Source organism: Rana temporaria, chromosome 2 (genome assembly GCF_905171775.1).
Source record: "Rana temporaria chromosome 2, aRanTem1.1, whole genome shotgun sequence".
Classification (NCBI taxonomy): Eukaryota; Metazoa; Chordata; class Amphibia; order Anura; family Ranidae; genus Rana; species Rana temporaria.
Genome location: NC_053490.1, coordinates 205,515,158 through 205,537,556, shown reverse-complemented (window position 1 = coordinate 205,537,556; position 22,399 = coordinate 205,515,158). Strand labels below are relative to the sequence as shown.

General features: G+C 41.7%; 1 protein-coding gene across 2 annotated transcripts in view; it reads right to left on the bottom strand.

Moving 5' to 3' along the window:
* CYFIP1 (cytoplasmic FMR1 interacting protein 1) overlaps nucleotides 1-22,399 on the bottom strand; it is a 129,641-nt gene that overhangs the window by 35,376 nt on the left and 71,866 nt on the right. For both annotated transcript variants that reach the window (XM_040336300.1, XM_040336299.1), the window contains exons 19-23: nucleotides 18,856-18,932; nucleotides 18,651-18,759; nucleotides 12,953-13,072; nucleotides 9,395-9,594; nucleotides 6,348-6,435 (exon numbers count right to left, since the gene is read on the bottom strand). In XM_040336300.1, the coding sequence (XP_040192234.1) occupies nucleotides 6,348-6,435; nucleotides 9,395-9,594; nucleotides 12,953-13,072; nucleotides 18,651-18,759; nucleotides 18,856-18,932 (594 nt within the window). The remainder of the gene's footprint in view (nucleotides 1-6,347; nucleotides 6,436-9,394; nucleotides 9,595-12,952; nucleotides 13,073-18,650; nucleotides 18,760-18,855; nucleotides 18,933-22,399) is intronic.

Here is a 22,399-nt window from a genome sequence, read left to right as displayed (position 1 = left end):
AAATCTGTGCTTTGGTCTGATGAGTCCAAACTTGAGATCTTTGGTTCCAACCCCGTGTCTTTGTGCGACGCAGAAAAGGTGAACGGGTGGACTCTACATGCCTGGTTCCCACCGTGAAGCATGGAGGAGGAGGTGTGATGGTGTGGGGGGGGGGCTTTGCTGGTGACACTGTTGGGGATTTATTCAAAATTGAAGGCATACTGAACCAGTATGGCTACCACAGCATCTTGCAGCGGCATGCTATTCCATCCGGTTTGCGTTTAGTTGGACCATCATTTATTTTTCAACAGGACAATGACCCCAAACATACCTCCAGGCTCTGTAAGGGCTATTTGACCAAGAAGGAGAGTGATGGGGTGCTGCGCCAGGTGACTACCTCTTGAAGCTCATCAAGAGAATGCCAAGAGTGTGCCAAGCAGTAATCAAAGCAAAAGGTGGCTACTTTGAAGAACCTAGAATATGAAATATATTTTCAGTTGTTTCACACTTTTTTGTTATTTATAATTCCACATGTGTTAGTTCATAGTTGTGATGCCTTCAGTGTGAATCTACAATTTTCATAGTCATGAAAATAAAGAAAACTCTTTGAATGAGAAGGTGTGTCCAAACTTTTGGTCTGTACTGCAGGGGTTGACAAATTTGCTTGGAATCTAGGAGCCAGGTAAAAAAGTTAGGAGCCAGAAAACGCGCCCCGTCCCGACGAGCTTGCGCGCAGAAGCGAACACATACGTGAGCAGCGCCCGCATATGTAAACGGTGTTCAAACCACACGTGAGGTATCGCCGCGATTGGTAGAGCGCGAGCAATAATTCTAGCCATAGACTTCCTCTGTAACTCAAAACATGCAACCTGTAGATTTTTTTTAAACGTCGCCTATGAAGATTTTAAAGGGTAAAAGTTTGTCGGCATTCCACGAGCGGACGCAATTTTGAGAAAAAGTGCGCTTGTAAGACCGCTGCGCAAATACGGCGTGACAGAAAGTATTGCAACGATCACCATTTTATTCTCTAGGGTGTTAGGATAAAAAATATATATAATGTTTGGGGGTTCTAATTAGAGGGAAGAAGATGGCAGTGAAAATAGTGAAAAATTACATTAGAATTGCTGTTTAACTTGTAATGCTTAGCTTGTAATACCAACGGCCACCACCAGATGGCGCCAGATCACATCTGGTGGTAATAACTTGTAATACCAACGGCTCACCACCAGATGGCCCCAGCTCACAAAAAAAAAAAAAAATTTTTTTTTTTTTTTGCCCCCATTCCAATTCAAGTCGCCAGGACCCTATTTCTAGTCGCCATGGCGACCTGGCGCCCGGGATTTGTCGAGCCCTGCTGTACTGTAACATAATCCCTGCTGTTACACCTCCTCCTTGGCAGAGAGCAGATGCTGTTATCTTTTAAATTAGAGACGAGGTCATGAAAATTAAATTAGACTTTTCTCCTCAATGGTAAGGATTTTCAACATTTTATTAACGGTTTAGTGTTTTGGGTAGAGGAGTGTGCCAATAGGGGCTTATTAATTATCAATGCTAATAAAATAAAAGGTTATAGTCCCCTGAACAGAGCAACTCTGATGATCCTCTTTTCAGGTCCCCCACCAGTGCTTCTGGCTCCTCACCTTCAAGCAGGGCCCCAGAGAAAGCCGCTTGCCTGCTGTGTGCTTGCTCCCGAGTCGCGGCTCTAGGGGCTCACGCTGCCATCTCAGTCAATGAGGAGGGAAAGAGTCCACATACAGCCGAGGTTATTGTGAACACAGCTGGATTGGAGGGGGCTCAGGTAAGAATTTGGAGGGCTGGAGAGGGGCACGCTGCACACAAGGTTTTTTACCTTCATGTATAAAATGCATGAAGGTAAAAAAAAAAAAAAAAACTTCAGCCTTTAGAACCACTAGGATTTAAATGCATCAATACTTCATTTCAATTGGTATCAGCCTCTTGCATGCCCTGTACAACAGAGCTCAGAGAAGGAGAAGCAGCACAGGGAACCAATCAGTTTTGCTGCAGTACTTATGTGCCAACTAGGAATATGGCAATAGGTGGAGGAGAGCAGAGTGACAGCAAAAGGAGCTCATCAGGCTGGTGCTTCTCCGGTCTAGTAAAAAGCTGGGGAATGGAAAGACAAGACCTGTAAGCATAACTTAATGCTTGACAAATAATGTCCTCTGCCCTGCCAGATAAGACTGTACTGTGTGCCAGAGCAGAAAATCTCAGAACCAGACAGACAGACATACAAATCCTTTGGCAGGTAAAACTGCCAAATATGTATATTATCTATGTATTTAGCAGTTTATCTGGAGCTGTGCTTTAATTTAAAAAAAGTAAAGGAAAAACTAATGGAAAATAAAGTAGAAAGGCAAATGATAAAAAAAAAAATGTAAAGATTGGAGGAGGTCACAAACTGAGAAGCATAAAAAGGCGGAATCAGATTTGACTGTACACAGCATTATAGCTTTAACATTATGCTGGCTAACGTTTTCAGAGTCAATAAAGTCATGTTCAGTACGGCCACACAATGAAGACTTTAAATATCTTTGTTTGCATTGTCCTCTATGTGAACTTGCACCAAAAATATTACTGAGAGGCCTAGTGCAAGGGTATGAGTCCCAAACCCGCATTGTGTTTCTTGCCTTTTGAGGTTTATAAATAGTTTAGATTAAAGTGGATGTAAACCCAATTCATGAAATTTGAGCTGGGCACATACATCTGCAGTATTTTGTCATCTCTCTTCAAAGAGGCGTAGCTCTCTCCTGAACTGTTCCTCTTATCGGGCCTGTAACTCCTGGCAATTTCTCTGACACATCAGATAAAAGCAGCTTGAAATTTCTGTATAGGGAGGTTGCTAAAATAGATTATCAGGGAGCTGGCTGGTTTGTCTTTCCTCCAATCAGCAATGTTAGCTATCATGGCTGTATGCCCAGACATCACACTCTGTATTAAACAGGAAGAGAACATTTCCTAACACAATCTGAACTTTCTAAACGGTGTGTAAATATATATATATATATATATATATATATATATATATATATATATATATATATATATATATATATATATATATATATATATATATATATATATATATACACACACACACATACACACACACATACTTATGTAGGGAGATTTGGTTCATCCCTGTGTATCATCTGAGGCTGTTCACTTCACTGGGTGTATGGAGGGTTTAACATCCAATTTAAGTAAAATGTATTTAATTTTGTTTATCTCTGACTCAGTCCAGTCACACACACACACACACACACACACACACACACAATTTCTCCAAGTCCCTGAGTTTTGCATTATAATCAGCTACCAAGTAGCACTGCAAACAGCAATGCAATTTAGAAAGCCATTAGATACAGTAAGTTCACAACAAGCATCAAACTGAAGGATGTCCAAACATGTGTTTGTATACAAAGGTTAGTATTTATGTCTTGGGTCCCTTTCACACTCACGGATCCCGTGGAGGATCGCTCTGTTGATCTCCGCTGAGCAGGTAGATGACAGGGCGGTCCCTGCACACTGTGCAGGGACCGCCCTGTCAAATCTCCACTCCCCTCTATGGGGGGGGGGGGGGAATCAGGTGAACACCGTCTGTCCGTGTTCATCTGATATGATTCGCAGACGGATAGAAAAATAGGATTTTCCTCCATCTGCAGAATCGGACCTTAGCAGGGACCGATTAGATCTGGTGTCAGCGGACGAACGCTATCCCATAGGGATTAATGTATGTCCTTATTTCATCCAATAAAATATATCTCAAATAACATGATTTTATGGCTACAAATTTGTTTTATTGTATGACACGCATTTGTGTCTATAGCAAGTGTTGAAGCTAAACTGCACCCAAGCTACAAATGTTTTATTTTCAGATGCTCATATATACTGCAAAGTGGGCATTTTAGGAGAGCTGGGGCATGTGGAGGCAATAAATAACAAATATTTGTAACTTTTAAATTGCGCCTTTTTGTGACAAAGTGAAAGTCAAACATACAAAAGTGTAAATATCAACATATCACCAAATATTTGAAGATTTTCTTAAAGCACCTGACCTGTAGAATAAAAAGAAGGTGCTACTGATTTTTAAGGCCCCGCGATATTTGCGCAAATGTTTATAAAAACAATATCTTAGCTAAAAATACACAAACTATTATTAGCAGATAAAAACACGGCCAATTTTACAAAATTCCTGCTAAATCCCTACTAAATATAAAAGCTTAACCTGTGTTGAGTCAATACCAAATATTTGTAAATTTTTAATTGCGCCTTTTTGAAAAATGGTGAAGATCGAACCTACCGAAAAAGTGCTCTAAAAAATCAGGAGGTTTTCATTTTTCACTTGCAGCTTTCAGAATAAAAAAAAAAAAAAAAGACATTAGGGGTCTTCACAGTCCCTTTCTCTGCAGGCTCAGCTGCAATACTTATGAAGGATTGGAAGACTACATAGAGGCTACCATTCATCCATAAGCTGGGGCATAGAAAAACACTGATTACTATCCCACCGTGACAGCTGAACATAGGCGCGACCGATACCGATCGCACACTATGTTCACCTAGGAAAGAAAGGGGGCTGGTAAACACGTTTTTTCGCTGTGTGGCTCCCCCTGCAGCATATAAACCAGTGGGATAGCAGAGGAGGGTACAGTGTCACACGACACGCAATTGTCAGTTAAAGCAATGCAGAGCCGCATCGCATAAAAAGGACTGGTTATAAAGGGGAGTAAATCTTCCGGTGGTTAACGTGGATAAGATGGATAAGATGGCCTAACTTGCTTGCCTCCCGCCACTATCAGTTCTCTACAAGTTTACATAAAGAGGATCAAAAATGTACAATAAATATACATTTAAATTTCAAAAATAAAAACCGAGATGGCACACAGATGGACACCATATATATTACTCACATTTATTTCAGTTGTACTTAAAAATAAGATGGTATTACCATAAAGTTCCTAACACATTTTAAAGTAGAAGTTCAGTGAAATCCCAACTATAGCTCAAACCTACTGACACTCCCATTTTAAGCATTTTCTAACTACCCTGTAAAGGAAAAAGGTCTATACTTTACTTGCTCTGAGGGCGCTCAGGTCTGGTCACATGATCTCCTCAGCTTCAGTGAAGAGGAGAGACTGCTGATCACGGCTGAAGAGCCTGGGCGGTGATGTCACCCACGGAGCATCCATTGTAGGCCATCTACTGTACACTGAAGCCAGCCCTAGGAGCTGATCGTCTGATCTGACCAGCGCGCCCTCAAGCATAGGCAAGTACAGACATCTTTCCTTTACAGCAGGCGTCTCAAACTGGCTGCCCTCCAGCTGTTGCAAAACTACAAGTCCAATGATGCATTGCAAGAATGACAGTTACCAGCATGACATCCACAGGCAGAGGCATGATGGGACTTGTAGTTTTACAACAGCTGGAGGGCCACCAGTTTGAGACCCTTGCTTTACAGGGTAGCTAGAATAGACTTCGAATGGGGATGGGAGCAGGTGTTAGTAGTATAGTTAGGATTTGACTGAACTTCCACTTTAAACTCCATAATTAATCTGAAAATGGGAAAATGACTGGGGGATTAAAGCCCACCCACAGGGAGAATGCCCTAGCACTGCAAGAGGTAGATACTCCTATGTCTAGGGTATTGAAAAATTCAGTTTTCTTACCTGATCTCCTGCTGTACTGACAGCTGGTGCTCTACTTTTCTCCCTTACACTTCAGCTTGTGAACTGCCACACGTGTCCAATGCAGGGCTATGGGCCGTGCATTATACTTAAAGCAGAATTCAAGGCTTTGCCTAATTAGTCTTAAGAAAACTTCGTCCCCCCTCCTAACCTGTGTGAGAAAGATCTTTATACTTACCTAGTTTTAGGCTTCTTTGGTCCAGTCACATGATCTAGCTTCCCACTGCAGGGGAGCAACGACAACCATAGGAGCCTATGGGTGATTTCCAGGCATTGTTGAGGGCTCTCTCCCCTGCAGCCAGCACTGGCAGACACAGGGGATATCACGTGACCGGAAAAGAGCGGGCTAAAAAATAGGTAAGTAGACAGATCTTTCTAACATGGTTAGTCAAAATAGGTATTGTTTTTTAGAATAGTTAGGTGAAGCCTGGAATTCTATTTTAATGGCATTAGAAAGCATACATACTCTGCAGCATAGGGGAGAAGAGGCTGTGGGTGCTGGTTGCAATGCTGAGGCAATTTCAATGAAAGAGGAACAAATTCTTAGTATTTATGTTTCTTAACGATGAGAGGAATACTTGATATAGAACTGTAGTAGCCATATATTTCACCTGCTTCATTTCAGAATTCCCAAACAAACATTCTACTAAAAAGATGTGTCCTTACCTTGGAGCCATATAAATATTGTGGTTGGGCATTGGGCTGTTTATCACGTTGAAATTCTTGAGAAAATGGAAGAACTGTACGAACAAATCTGGAGAAATATTCAAGAGAGTAAACAATTAAGGCTACAATATACGGATATAATATGCAAAATAATAAAAATAAAATAAAAAATAAAGTGTGGTCATGGCTGGTGCCAGCATAAGGCAGCCAAGCCGGCCGCCTGAGGGGGCCAGGAGAGGGGGGCGCCAAAACAAGGGGGTTCCCCAAGAGGAGCTTATGCTGTCGCCAGCAGACAGCCATCACAGAGCGTGTGAGGAGAGAGGGAGCCCAGGGAGGAGCCTGGAACCGAGTGAGACCAGGGGGAGGGGCCAAGGGGAGCACGTCTACAGCAGCACAGTTGATTTCTCTCTCCCAGCTATGTGAAGGGTAGGGCATCATGCAAGCTGGGTATATTATTGTATCAGCCCTGCCATGCCCCCAGTCTCTGGCCTTCTCTTGTGCCATGCCCCCAAGTCTCCAGATAAACATTTAAATAAACATGAGATATCTGTAAGCCTTTGGTGTGGCAATAGGTATTGTGAAAATAATAAAACAGAAGACATGCCACAACCTCATATTAGGAGCAGCTGCTGAAACACAGCCAACTACTCTGTGCACTTACTACTCTTCTTGGAGTGCAGTTATTTCAGAGGCAGTTGATCTTTACCTTTTGCCGTTTTTGTTACACTACTTAGTAGTAGTACCAATACCGTACTGTAAGAGTTCATTTTTTTTTTTTTAAGACCTTCCATTTAAAGGACCACTTTATCCAAAAAATTGTCTGTTGTGATAACTGTAGGTAATCAAAGCTGAACTCCAGACAGAAAAACGTTTATTTAAATACATTACTTAAAGCAGAGTTCCAGGCATTTTATAAACTCCCCACTGCGTTCATCATCGTCTCCTGTATTGCTTTGTTTTTTTCCCCCAGCAGTGCAAATATATATTTTTTGTTGTATTACTCCACTTCAGCAGTATCTCGCAGCAGCGAGGTACGTCATGCACGCCCACTCATTGGCTCCTGGGATAAGAGTGACATCAATCCCAGGAGTCAAGGCGCCTCTGCCGTTTGTAGCATTAAGGTATTTCTAAAAAAAAAAAAAAAAAAAAAAAAAAAAGAGATAAGCACTTCGGTTTCTTATGCGCAAGATTGGGAGGTGCGTGCTGGGTAGCCAACAGCGCCTTACCCCAGAACGAGATAGCAGTGGGCTTTAGCTGCCCACACTGAAGATGGGAGCGTGCTGTGGGGGAAGGGGGGGGGGGGGTAGGGGCCTGCAAAGTAAATTTATTTAACTAAATTACATTTACAAAACCTACGTTTTCTAATACCGATTGATGTAGGATTAAGTGCAAACATGGGGTTTTTAAAATGAAAAATCTGGAACTCTGCTTTAATAGCTGCAAGGATAATATATATATATATATATATATATATATATATATATATATATATATATATATATATATATATACACATATACATATACACACACACACATACATACATATATACACACACACACACACACACACACACACACACACACACACAGACTGGGGTGCAAAGATTTGTGCTGGGATGGGCAAGCATGCAAATAGTGCATTGTTTTCTTTAGAAGGGGAAGTGGGGATTTTTGCTAAAAGAGTAAAGTGGGAGAGAGTATTGCTTGCAGTAGGAATTTTGCCCTCTCCTGACCTCTACATTACACACCCTATTTTAATGCCTTTTTTATTTTTTGTGCTCCTGACCTATACTACGCAATACATACACCTGGGCCTTGTGTTCTGTCCATTATGTACTTCTGACCGCTGCACTCTTTGCATTCATACTCCTGACCCTTGAACTCTGCATTACACACCCCAGGCCCCTGCACTCTATGCATAACAATCTCTCTGACCCCTGCATTCTGTATTTCTAAACTCAACACTGGGCATTACCTACTCTTGACTGTTGCACTGTATGCATTCTGCTTTACAGACGTCTTCCTGCACTATATAAAGCTATATTGTACACGTCATCAAAGTGTTGCTTGTCTCAAAAGTTTTTGGCTGCTAAGCAAGTCTCCGACAAAGTGTTAGCTTTATTATTAGCTCTATTTTCAGCGTGCACAAAAGCATATATAATGGAAGCGTTTCTTTTTTTCTTTTCTAAAGATTGTGCTTGTTTGTAAATGTAAATTAAAATTGATGCATCAGAAATAAAAAGGAATCAAGAGGCTGAATGTTCTATAATACTTTCTGCTTCTGCTCCCTAGTTATGTTGCAATAACATCACAGATAGTCAGTCAGATATCTTACCACCCATAATTGTTAGCTAAACATCCATCTGTCCATGGCAACCCTGAAACACTAAGGGGTTATCCATAAATTATATCACCCAAGATTTACACACTTCCATCCATGGTTTACATAACCAATTAAAAAATGTGTAAGGCCCCTTTCACACGTGTGGACCGTATGCCCGCTTTTTCGTCCATCCGTTTGCGGATGAAAAAGGGACATACATTGGTCCCTATGAGATCGCGGATGAACATCCGCTGTCACCCGATCTCGTCCGCCTCCGCATAGATCCGATTTTGCAGACGGAAGAAAACCCTATTTTCCTTCCATCTGCGGATCGGATGAACACGGGCATACGGTCCGTGTTCATCCGATCCCCTCATAGGGGAGAGCGGAGAAAAGACAGGGCGGTCCCTGCACAGTGTGCGAGGACCGCCCTGTCATCCGCCAGCTCAGTGGGGATCAACGGAGCGATCCCCGCTGAGCATACTGAGGTTCACAGGGCGGATCATTACTGATCCACCCCGTGTGAAAGGGGCCTAAATCGTGCGATAACATTTATAAAAGATACCAAAAAAGGTATGAGCGACAAAAAAACAAAAACAAAAAAAAAAACACATTTACAACACAAAGAACAGCGTTCGTTTTAGCATGCTGAAGCATTAAAGAATAGTCAAGATCAATGACAGATGCCATGTTGGTAAATAAGATTCAGTCAGAGTATTTACCTGTATGTGGAACCGTTGTAGCAGTAATTTGGGAGGAAATCATAATTGAGTTCCCAGAAGACATGAAGGGTAATTCTTCCATAGGGGGCAGAGACATTATGATTGGCTTCCCGAAACATGGCATCATAGCTGTCCAAGGTAAGGTACTTGCTCAGTAATTTGTGAGTCAATTGGTTTATTTCAAGAAGGCCATCTAGCTCCTGTCAGTAAAAAAATTAAAAACGATATAAAAATGAATTAACCAAAATAAGTGTTCTTTTTTTTTTTTTTTTTTTTTTTAAATAAAGCAGAAGATTTTCTATTGCACCTAGAGACTTAATTTTTACAGAACATACAACTTACCCCCTCAAACAAAAAAGTTCCACATAAAGTAAGATTTTGTACTCTTATTCTGCCTTCAATGCAAAGCAGCATTAAAGTGGTTTTAAAGTCACAAGTTTTTTTTTTTTTTTTTTATCTTAAAAAGGGGCTTTTAAGATTTGTTTAAAAAACAAAACAAACAAAAAACATGTTATACTTGCCTCCTCTGTGCAAGGATTTTGCACGGAGTGGCCCCGATTCTTCTATTCTGGAGTCCCCCAGCGGCGCTCCTGGCTCCTCCCTGCATTGAGTGCCCCCTTGGAGACCCACATTCCAATGGGAACACTCGTGCAGGTGCGCTCCAGCGACCATTGACACTTACAGCAGGACTTGGCCGCACCCCTTGCTCCTGTGGTACTGGATTTGATTGACAGCAGCGGGAGCCAATGGCTGCTGCTACTATCAATCTATCTATCCAATGCGAACCAGGAGACAATGGCTGTAGCTGCTGGGCTCGCTATCGTTGCTAGAAAGAGGAGGGTCAGGTAAGTAAAAGGGGGCCTCTGGGGGCTGCTGCACTACAGAAGGTTTTTTACGTTAATGCATAGAATGCCTTTTACTAGCGGTTTGCTCCCCCACTCCCTCTCTTCCTAATTATTTACAGTTGTGCTCAAAAGTTTACATACCCTGGCAGAATTTATGATTTCTTAGGACATTTTTTAGAGAATATGAATGATAACACAAAAACATTTTTCACTCATGGTTAGTGTTTGGCTGAAGCCATTTATTATCAAATCAACTGTGTTTATTCTTTTTAAATCATAATGAAAAGAGAAAACTACCCAAATGGCCCTGATCAAAAGTTTACATACCCTGGTGATTTGGCCTGATAACATGCACACAAGTTGACACAAACAAGTTTGAATGGCTATTAAAAGGTAACCATCCTCACCTGTGATCTGTTCGTTTGTAATCGGTGTGTGTGTGTGTGTGTGTGTGTGTGTGTGTGTAAAAAGTCAATGCGTTTCTGGACTCCTGACAGACCCTTGCATCTTTCATCCAGTGCTGGACTGACAGGAACAAAGATTGTCTCTGGACAGCCGCACTCTGAACAAATTGTAGACTTTTATTAAAAGGACAGCACTACAAGTCACAGCAAAATAAAACCTGACTGCTGACGCGGCCTGAGATGTTTAGTAACATAATGGGGGTTAAAAACACTAAAATTGGTACAAAAAGAGCAAATAATTGCTACTGTAAGGGGTTAATTGTTTTACTGTGGGACAGTGAAAGTAATATTTACAGTAGCGATTTGCTCTTTTTGTACTATAAATGGCCAATTTTCTTTTTTTTTTAACCCCATTATGTTACTGGCCGATTAATCGATTATGAAAATGGTAATCGATTAATTTCATAAAGCGATTAGTTGTCGATTAGTTGTTTCGGCCCTACATAGGTGTGAACACCCATGCGATTCTGGTGTGGACCAAAAAAAAGGGTCCTGTGCGTGTTCGGTCCGAATGTGATGCGATTTCAGCCATACAGTTTGTATGGCTGAAATCGCATCACACAGACATCGCATGTGATCTAAACAGCAATGCGGTGCGAATCACAGGAATGTGGAGTGTACAGTGGTGGGTAGTACATGCAGGATGGTGTCAGGATAGTGGACAGTGTCAGATAATTTTTTTTATTTACAATTAAAAAAAAAAATTTCCAAAAGGTTTTTTGGGACCAGTGGATTTTTTTTTTTTTTTTATTATTATTAATTTTTACAATTACATTTTTTTTTTACAATTTATTTTTGTACTATTGATGAGAGGGTGGGGTTTTATTTTTTAAATATATTTATTTACAGTGCTTTGGGAAAGGGGGTGGGGTAGTGGTCGGTGTCAGTGGGGCAGTGGTCGGTGGCAGTGGGGCAGTGGTCGGTGTCAGTGGACGATGTCAGTGGGGTAGTGGTCGGTGTCAGCGGACGATGTCAGTGGGGTAGCGGTCGGTGTCAGTGGACGATGTCAGTGGACGATGTCAGTGGGGTAGTGGTCGGTGTCAGTGGACGAGTGGTCAGTGTTAGTGGTCTTGGGGCTCTGGACCGTGTCAGTATGGGGGGCGGTTGTTGTGTCAGTTTTTCTTTTTTTTTTTTTTACAATTTTGGATTTTTTTTTTTTTATCAGCCCTGTTGGGGGCGTTGGTGACATGTCAGGGGTCTAAACAGAGACCCCTGGCATCTCCCATTTGAGACAGAGAAAGGGACAGAGGACATTCATTCCCCAGTCCTTTTCTCTGCACAGAAGATGAATGGAGGGAAGACAGCGTCTCCCCTCCATTCATAAACTGAGCATAGTAACACACAGGTTACTCTGCTCAGTTATCACAGGACGCACAGCGATCGGTAACGAACGCTGTGTCCCGTCCAGAAAGGAAAGGGGCTGGTAATTGACATACCGGCTCCTTACTCCATCCTGACAGATCTACCCGCTCGCCCCCGCAGCCCTCGGGAGAGGAGAGAGAGGGGAGGGAAGACCGCAGATGCGGAGGAGGAGGAAGACACGGGGGGAATGTGAACACAGATCAGGACGAGCTGGGGGCGGAGGAGGAAGAAGAGGGGGGGTGTGGACACACGGAGAGGGAAGGGGGGGGGCGCTGAAGAAGCACACCAAGGACAGTCAGGGATGATCGGTGGGAGGGTGAGCTGTGAACATCGATCCCCCTGCATGGCTTTTCAGGTGAAAGCCGCGGGAGGGAGAGAAGCAGATGAAAAGCCATGCAGGGAGGATCGGTGCTCACAGCTTACCCTCCGTCGCACCGATCATCCCAGACTGTCACTGGAGATGGATGTGTGACTGTGTACAGAAATGACAGGGGGCCGTGAGCGCGCTCTGTTTTTACAATGAATGCGCTTTGCCTCCTCTGTGCACGCTCTGGCCAAGGGGAGTGTAGAGGTGGGCAGGGCATCTTCTGACATCATGACCCCACCCACCAAGCGCCGATGACAGACCCACCCACTGAATCTGCTGTTTTTGGGGGCTTTTAACTAATTAACAGGACACATTTGACTGGTAAGGATACATGCAGGAGGCATGCATCGCCTTATAGATCAGCACTATGGCAGTAGTTTACAAATGATGAGAGTGGGTTTACATCCACTTTAAGTTAATCGCTTGCTGAATATGATAATCTTCTATATAAGAGTTTACTTGCTACAACTAAAATGCCCTATGTAAAAGGACTTTCATAAGCAAACACACGGTTCCTTACCACTATGGATGTAAGATCTTCACTCTCGAATCGTGCTATTGCCAGTTCTAGTGACTTGTACATGGCTGCAGTGATCCTCTGTGTAATTAAACGATTAAGATCAATTGATCTGCCCAAGAGCTAAATAAAAAAAGAAAAAGCATACTTTATTTTAGGTTTAAAATCCAGGCAGTTGTAAATATTTTTTTCAGCACCAAAAAAAAAAAACACAACATTTGCAAATATTTGGAATGAAAGAAGTGCGTTTTTGAAAAAGCATAAATAATTGTCTGCTTTTGATTTCTGTAAAAGGGATAAATGTTGGATCAGGATAAGAGAAAGCACTCCCAAATTTGTGCAGTGTTGCACAAGCTTTTCACCTCAATAAGTGTTACATTTGTAAGCTTAAATATCCAATCATAAGTGTAAAAGCAAAAAACAAGGAATCTTGGCTTACCTGTAAATTCTTTATCTGTGCAATATAGGACACAGGACTTGTATTCATAGACCATGAGTTATATGCATGCTACCTTCAGGTGATTGGACAACAGTCAGTGAAAGCAGTATTAAACCCAAAATCAAACATTATATTGCAGCTTACAATTTTTTTTAGCCGTGTTTGCTGTATTTGTCTCCTTTATTTAGGCTTTATTTCTATTTTCATCTGGTAATCCAGCCAGTAAGTCTGTTCTTCACAGCACAAACTCTCCAGCAGCATGCATCAACGTACATAGCTGAGACAAACCACTTAACACTGGCATGGGTGATTAAAATCAACTTAGATTTATTTATGAGCTAGAGTTTGGCTTCAATTTGTTAGTGGTTCTAAATAGCAACAACTATGACTTTTCAGTGCTGAAGGCTGAATGGCACTGAATCAGGTATCCCTCAGGACTACAGGACCCAGCGCTGGCAGACATTACAGGTCATCGTGGCTGTTGACATGAGTTATAGCAACACAGCCCACACAAGAGATCTTTAGAGAGACAAGAATGTAGATCCATCACCTAAGGACACTATTACAAAGCTAAAGCTTAGTGGAACTGTAAGGAGTTATTCCTATTACAGGGATTTCTGACTTTTTAGGCCGGTGTCCATTCACCTGAAGTTGGCTGTATGAGCTCAGTAGTCACGAGTATAAAGGTCCTTGGTGTCCTATGATGTACAATTAAAATGAAACAAATGCATAGTGTTATATGGTGAGATAGAAGCATATATAGCAGGAACAGTTTTGCCGGTATTACATGCTATGGCCATGTAAAGGGACGAGATAATGCAACTAAACTATATACAAGCAACAAGATATGTTATGTTGCCGTCATATTTCCTACAGCATCTTTGCAATAGCAGGCATTCCAAAGGGCATCTATTCAAAACCCATATATACATTTTAGGTCACTATACTGACTTAAAGGGGTTGTAAAGGTAAAAAGAAAATTCCCTAAATAGCTTTCTTTACCTTAGTGCAGTCCTCCTTCACTTACCTCATCCTTCCATTTTGCTTTTAAATGTCCTTATTTCTTCTGAGAAATCCTCATTTCCTGTTCCGTCTGGTGTGGAGAAAGCCTCCGGAGGGGGCGAGCAGGAGTGTCAGGACGCTCACTAACACACAGTTCCTTTCTCTATCTGCAAAGTAGAGAGTGTCCTGACTTGCCTGCTTGCCCCCTCCCCCCTCAAGAGGCTTTCTCCACACCAGGGAGAAAGCCTCACATTACTGTGTGGAGTTACAGACAGAAGAACAGGAAGTGAGGATTTCTCAGAAGAAATAAGGACAATTAAAAGCAAAATCGAAGGATGCGGTAAGTGAAGGAGGACTGCACTAAGGTAAAGGAAGCTATTTAGGGTAAAAAAAAAAAAATTACTTAACAACCCCTTTAAGGATAGGATACAGAAAAATAGGATATTAATTGAAGCTTTATCTTAATACATTATATTCATTTAAGCGGAGTTCCATTCTAAAAACAAACTTTTTAAGAACAGCTTGCCTTTAACTACTTAACCCCCGGACCATATTGCTGGTCAAAGACCAGAGCACTTTTTGCGATTCGGGACTGCGACGCTTTAACTGACAATTGCGCGGTCGTGCGACGTGGCTCCCAAACAAAATTGGCGTCCTTTTTTTCCCACAAATAGAGCTTTCTTTTGGTGGTATTTGATCACCTCTGCGGTTTTTATTTTTTGCGCCATAAACAAAAATAGAGCGACAATTTTGAAAAAAAATAATATTTTTTACATTTTGCTGTAATAAATATCCCCCAAAAATATATAAAAAAATATTTTTTTCCTTAGTTTAGGCCGATACGTATTCTTCTACATATTTTTCGTAAAAAAAATCGCAATAAGCGTTTATTGATTGGTTTGCGCAAAAGTTATAGCGTTTACAAAATAGGGGGTATTTTTATGGCATTTTTATTAATATATTTTTTTTACTAGTAATGGCTGTGATCGTTACTGCGACATTATGGCGGACACTTCGGACACTTTTGACAAATTTTTGGGACCATTGGCATTTTTATAGCGATCAGTGCTATAAAAATGCATTAGATTACTATAAAAATGCCACTGGCAGTGAAGGGGTTAACACTAGGGGGCGGGGAAGGGGTTAAGTATGTTCCCTGGGCGTGTTCTTACTGTGGGGGGGGGGGGTGGCCTCACTAGGGGAAACACTGATCTTCTGTTCATACATTGTATGAACAGAAAATCAGCATTTCCCCCGCTGACAGGACCGGGAGCTGTGTGTTTACACACACAGCTCCCGGTCCCCGCTCTGTAACGAGCGATCGCGTGTGCCCGGCGGCGATCGCGCCCGCCGGGCACACGCACGCGCCCCCTAGTGGCTGCTCGAAGAGCGGACGTATAGCAACGGGCTCTCGCCCAGGAGAGCCGACCTGCCGCCGTATAATGACGGTGGCTGGTCGGCTAGTGGTTAATGTAAAAAAAAAAAAAAATCCTAAAAAAAAAAAAAAGCTTTACTCACTTCTATATGGCTGTTACAAGGCAGATTTCGTAAACTATGATACAAAGAGAGAGGATATGGGAATCCCACCTAGTATGAAACTGCAGTACTCACCGAAAATATCAAAAATCAACAATATATGGTTACAGGAAAAAAAAATAAAAAAAGGAAACAGACAAATACACACCCAATAGAGTTAACTGCATTTTATTAAATTAGACACTAAAATCATGTATCAAAAATTGATTGTAGACATACAAAAAACATAGAGTTTCCTATAGATTAGGAATAAAGTGCAAAAATGGGCAATGTGATAGTCCAGTGACGGTATACACAGCTGACTATCTGAAAAAGACCTCCCTAAATGAGAGGCAAAAACAGCATGCACACCCACCCTCCCCCAAGCACAAACACCCCCAGATGCACCTAATTAGATAACCGAGTATCTCTCTAATAATGTGCCCTCTTATTGTTCCTACGTGGGGCAGTGTATCCTGAAATCAGGTATAGTTAACACTATCCTCATGTGGAACCCAAGCGCTAGGAGGCAGACCAAAATGTATGTATTTGAATTCACCTATGTAACATACTATGGGGAGATGGATATCAGTAAAAACCAGTCTCAGCTTCAAAATAGTAATGATGAGATATATGTATAGTCTAATAGTATAACCGATATATACTCTCAATCAAAAGCTGTAATTCCACCTGAATAACTGCAACAAAGCAAAGCAACTGATCAGAGCATGGCCAGGTTGATTGGTATCCCACAGCATGTGGGTAATTAATTACCTTATATGAAGGATGGTATATTATCAATGGCTCATGATGTGAAATAGCTTGCTATAGAACTTTCCAAGTATTATATGTCCTTATATAGCCACCTTACTGGATCAAATCCTAGTTGGTAGGTGGTTGTGATATACAGCAAAGTTCCTTGTGATTGTTCACGCAGTGATGTGTGCAGTATTACTCACTGTTGTGGAGGCTGGGCGTCACTCACACAGATTGTTGTCCATTGATCGGTACATATGTCCATGTGGTGGAGTAGACGACTTCCAGGTAAACAGATGGCGATGACATGCAGGTGAAACTGTGGTCACTGTCTTTCCGAGTGGAACTCCAATCCAAAATAGTTACAAGGTACATCTATGTAGAATGGTGATCGTCCCGATATGTATCAGGTAGGTTTCATATGGTGTCCTCCAAACAGCACTAATTTCAGCTACATAATGTAAATAGCGGAACCATGCCAAGTCACCCCCAGCATGGTTCAGTGATTTACATTCTGTAGCTGAAATTAGCGCTGTTTGGAGGACACCATATTAAACCTACCTATTGATTGAGAGTATATATCTGTTATACCACAAGACTATACGGATATCTCATCATTACTATTTTGAAGCGGAGACTGGTTTCTACTGATATCCATCTCCCCATAGTATGTTACATAGGTGAATTCAAATACATACATACATTTTGGTCTGCCTCCTAGCGCTTGGGTTCTAGGATAGTGTTAACTATACCCGATTTCAGGATACACTGCCCCACGTAGGAACAATAAGAGAGCACATTATTAGAGAGATACTCCGTTAACTAATTAGGTGCATCTGGGGGTGTTTGTGCTTGGGGGAGGGTGGGTGTGCATAGGGTGGGTGTGCATGCTGTTTTTTGCCTCTCATTTAGGGAGGTCTTTTTCAGCTAGTCAGCTGTGTATACCGTCACTGGACTATCACATGGGAATTTTTGCACTATTCCTAATCTATAGGGGACGCTGTTTTTTGTATGTCAAAGTAATTTTTGATACATGATTTTAGAGTCTAATTTTCCTGTAACCAGATTTTGTAAACTGCCTAGTTCCTAGTCCAAGGTGGTAGAACTTCCTGTCCCAGGACCCCCATTGCCTCCTGGGAAATGACGACACTCATTTCCCAGGAGTCTCTGGGCATTACTGTGCCTAAAAATTCCAGTATGCTCCTCTCTCTGAAAATCAAGGAAGAAACATGAACTGTGCTTCATAATGCCCACACATATGATGGAAACGATCACAAGATCCCTGAGATAATATTATTGGGTACGTTTTTGCAACGGTTTATGTACCGATCGTGCATTATTAATATGTTTTAATGAATATTCATAATAATGTAATTGAGATTTCAAAAAAAAAAAAAAAAAAATGTATGCTGGAACCCCACTTTAAGATAAAAAAAAAAAACCTATGTGCAGCTCCCCCTCAGCCCCCCAATACTTACCATCTCGATCCAGCGATGTTGCACAAGAGACTTGGCTGTCAGGGACTCGCCCATCTGATTGGCTGAGACACATAGTGTACAGAGGAGAATTGCTGGCAGTATAGCCGCGGTTTCCCATTGCTTTCAATCTGAAGTAGCGGTAAACACACCGCTCCTCTCACTGCTCCAAAGATGCTGCTAGCAGGACTTTTCACACTGGGGAAACAGCAGCCCCTGTTTAGGGTCGGTTTCAGGCGCTATTTTTAGCGCAATATCGCCTGCAAACCGCCTCATCGTGAAAGGGGCCTAAGAAGCAGTTTATGAAAAAAAGTAGGTTGGGTGGGTGTGTAATAGCTCCTATAGTCTGTAAAATAAAAAGTGCTGGCCTTCAAAGCCCAGGAATGGTTACAGAAAGAAAGCCTATACCAAGTTTGTGACCACAGGTGCCAAGCCTTACTCATTTTCTCATTTCTTTCATAGGTTAACCCCAGTGCAGGTTTAGAGCAACACTAGTATGCAGACACCTACTAACCTGGACATGTCTCTGCTTTAGCAAAGTATCATAGCGATTGGATGCTGGTTGTGAGATATGGGCTCCTTGATTTTTACAATCTGATCGTAATCGTTTGTCCAACAGTAAACTGTTTTAAAAAAAAAAAAAAAAAAAAAAGGGCAAAAAGGTTATGAGTAATGCTTGTACACCAACTGGAAAATTAAGTGATGAGTGATATACATACCTGCCAGCTACAATTTTATAGTGGGCAAATATTTGGTCAGCTAATTTGTAGACAAACTGGTCAAAACACAGGTTTACCTAAGGATAGTTAAAAAAAAAAAAAAAAAAAAGGATTAGTTTATAAAAATGTCCAGAAAAAAAAAAAAACACACACACACACACTTCATGAAGCAAACCGAGTCTAAACAGCTTTTAAACTTTAAGTATATTTATAGGAAAAACAGGATTTGAGTGGCTGGCCAGCTGTTTTCTGCATCCTGCTGCTGCACACTCTCCATGGGGAATCTTGTTTTAATTTGCCTGTTTACTTGCAGTCTATGCGAGTAGTGAGCTTAGTGTCTTTTTGGGTGTGTTTTAGTGTTAATAGAATTATATCCAGAAGTTATCACAACATTGGCATTCTCCTGTGCTCTTTATCTATCCATCTGAGGGATTTGTGAAGAGAGAGCAGAGGAAGTGGTGGATTACAGCCCAAGTACTGGACATGAACCTTGTTCGCCTAATCAGTTCCTAGATGGGTGTATGGGTCTGGTAAAATCAAACCCTTGATTGTGGTGAAGGAAGCACTTTTTGATTTAACCACTTGCTTACTGGGCACATAAACCCCCTTCGTTCCCAGGCGAAATTTCAGCTTCCGGCACTGCGTCGCTTTAACTGACATTTGCGCGGTCGTGCGACGTGGCTCCCAAACAAAATTGACGTCCTTTTTTCCCCCACAAATAGCTTTATTTTGGTGGCATTTGATCACCTCTGCGGTTTTTATTTTTTGCTCTATAAACAAAAAAAGAGCGACAATTTAAAAAATATATATATTTTTTTTTACTTGTTGCTATAATAAATCTCCCATTTTTAAAAAAAAAAACAACAATTTTTTTTCTCAGTTAAGGCTGATACGTATTTTTCGACGTATTTTTGTAAAAAAAAAAAAAAAAAAAAATCACAATAAGCGACTGGTTTGCGCAAAAGTTATAGCACTTACAAAATGGGGAACAGAATTATGATATTTTTTTTTACTAGTAATGGCGGCGATCTGCGATTTTTATTGGGACTGCAATATTGCGACGGACGTATCGGACACTTTCGACACAAATTTGGGACCATTCACATTTATACAGCGATCAGTGCTATAAAAATGCACTAATTACTGTATAAATGTGACTGGCAGGGAAGGGGTTAACACTAGGGGGTGAGGAAGGGGTTAACTGTGTAGCCTGGGTGTGTTCTAACTGTGTGGGGGGAGGGGGGTGACTGGGGGAGGTGACCGATGCTGTGTCTATGTACAAGAGACACAGATCGGTCTCCTCTAACAGCACGTGGAGCTCTGTGTTTACACACAGAGCTCCACGTCCCTGCTGTTACCGGCTGTGTCACCGACGATCGCGTGTACCCGGCAGACAACGCGGCCGCCAGGTACACGCATCGGCTCCCCAGCGATGCGGCGGCACAGTGGTTACCCGCCGCGCGCCCCCCAGTGGCGCGCGGATAATGCATTCCAAATGACGTCCAAAGACGTCCACTTGGCACCTGAGAACCGCGCTGTTGACGTCTTTTGTCAATAGCGCGGGGCTCAAGTGGTTAATGTACTCAAGCACCAGGGAAGAAATTTTTAGACAACACTCCACTGGACTTTGTATTGCTTCGGTCATTTGTTGATTTTTTTTTTATGCACTTTCATTCACGTTGGTTCTTTTGTTATTTTGATATGCATGTTCACTTGAAGAGTGAATTAGGTTAGTAATGATTTATTTGTTTTCAGCGCTGTAATTTGTGTATTTGATTATCCCCAGCTTTATAGACACTATTAAATACCTATATTACATGTGGATTTTGCCCAAAAGCTTTCCACCGTTAACTGGATCTTCTAACACCTGTCCATAGAACGACAAAATATGACAAATATTCCAGACTTATACATAAAAAAAACAGTGCAGCACTCTAGAAATTAAAATAAAGCCGTAACGAAAACCATAAAATATGTGTTCAATCACATACAGTGACACACACAAGTGGTGCAACATATGATAAAAATAACAACCACTTAGAACAGCTCAGTGGAAAAAAAAAAAAAGTAAATCCAGTCCATATAAAATAGACTGCAGTACATTGGAAGATTTTTTTTTTCTGCTTTTGAGCTTGCGCGAGAGTGAAGTGGACATTTGTGAAACTATATTATCAAAAGTATTGGGACCCATTAGTAAGTGGTGATAACGAAACGCAGCGGGTTGTGGCTGTACGGCAACCATTAGTGACATCAGACGCAATACCGGAAGTGATGTTCCAGCGGTGACGATTTTGGTATGGGAGAGATACTACTACGCGCGGAGTTCATCGTGACCATGCTTCACCAGTCTCCCGATGCTGCAGTGGATGGATCGCATGCGTAATTTAATCTATGTGCGCGCAATGTTTGGAACCTTTTAATTTAATAAATATGATAAAATGTTGCTACACTATTTGAGCACTTTGTTTGCTTATATGTGGATCTTCCCATGGGATCAATTACATGGATGGGAGATCGATGGACAATTTAACCCTATATGGCAGTGGTCATCAACCCTGTCCTCAGGGCCCACTAACAGGCCAGGTTTTATGTATTACCTTGGGGAGATGAAGACTAGAATATTGGAATCACTGAGCACCAAATTATATCACCTGCGATGTATTTCAGTTACCTTGAAAACCTGGCCTGTTAGTGGGCCCTGAGGCAGGTTGATGACCACTGCTATATGGCTTGATGCTTATTTGCTGAGCATGAGTGTACAAAGCAATGTCATTTGGTGAGTGGACACCCAGAGGGGAGTGGAATCTCCGTTTGCACATGGTGTGGTGGATAAACTATATTGAATTTACTTTCAACCCATTATCAATCTTTATTGAATAATCACTGTTACATTTAAGGACTTATTCAGTCAATGGACTTTTGTTTTTGTTTATCACTTGTCACTGGGCGATTCTTTTATTATTCAATGATAATTTAATAAATTTACAGCGCCACTATTCACTTTAGCAGTTTATACGTAGTTTATTATTATTCATCCATGTGGCAGCGTTGGCATTTAACCTTAGTGTTTACTTATCCTGGCACAGTGGTGGGATCTTCAGTGTGGGTGGTGAAACTTTGAACCCTTTGATTTTAAAAGTATTGGGACGCCTGCCTTTACACACACACACATAAACTTTAATGGCATCCCAGTCTTGGTACATAGGGTTTAATATTGAGTTGGCCCACCCTTTGCAACTATAACAGCTTCAACTCTTCTGGGAAGACTGTCCACAAGGTTTAGGAGTGTGCCTATGGAAATGTTTGACCATTCTTCCAGAAGAGCATTTGTGGGGGTCAGGCACTGATGTTGGACAAGAAGGCCTGGCTCGCAGTCTCTGTTCTAATTCGTCCCAAAGAGGTTCTTTCGTGTTGAGGGCAGGACTTTGTGAAGGCCAATCAAGTCCCTCCACCCCCAAACTCGCCAATACATGTCTTTATGGACCTTGCTTTGTGCACTGATGTGCAGTCCTGTCGGAACAGGAAGGGGCCATCACCAAACTGT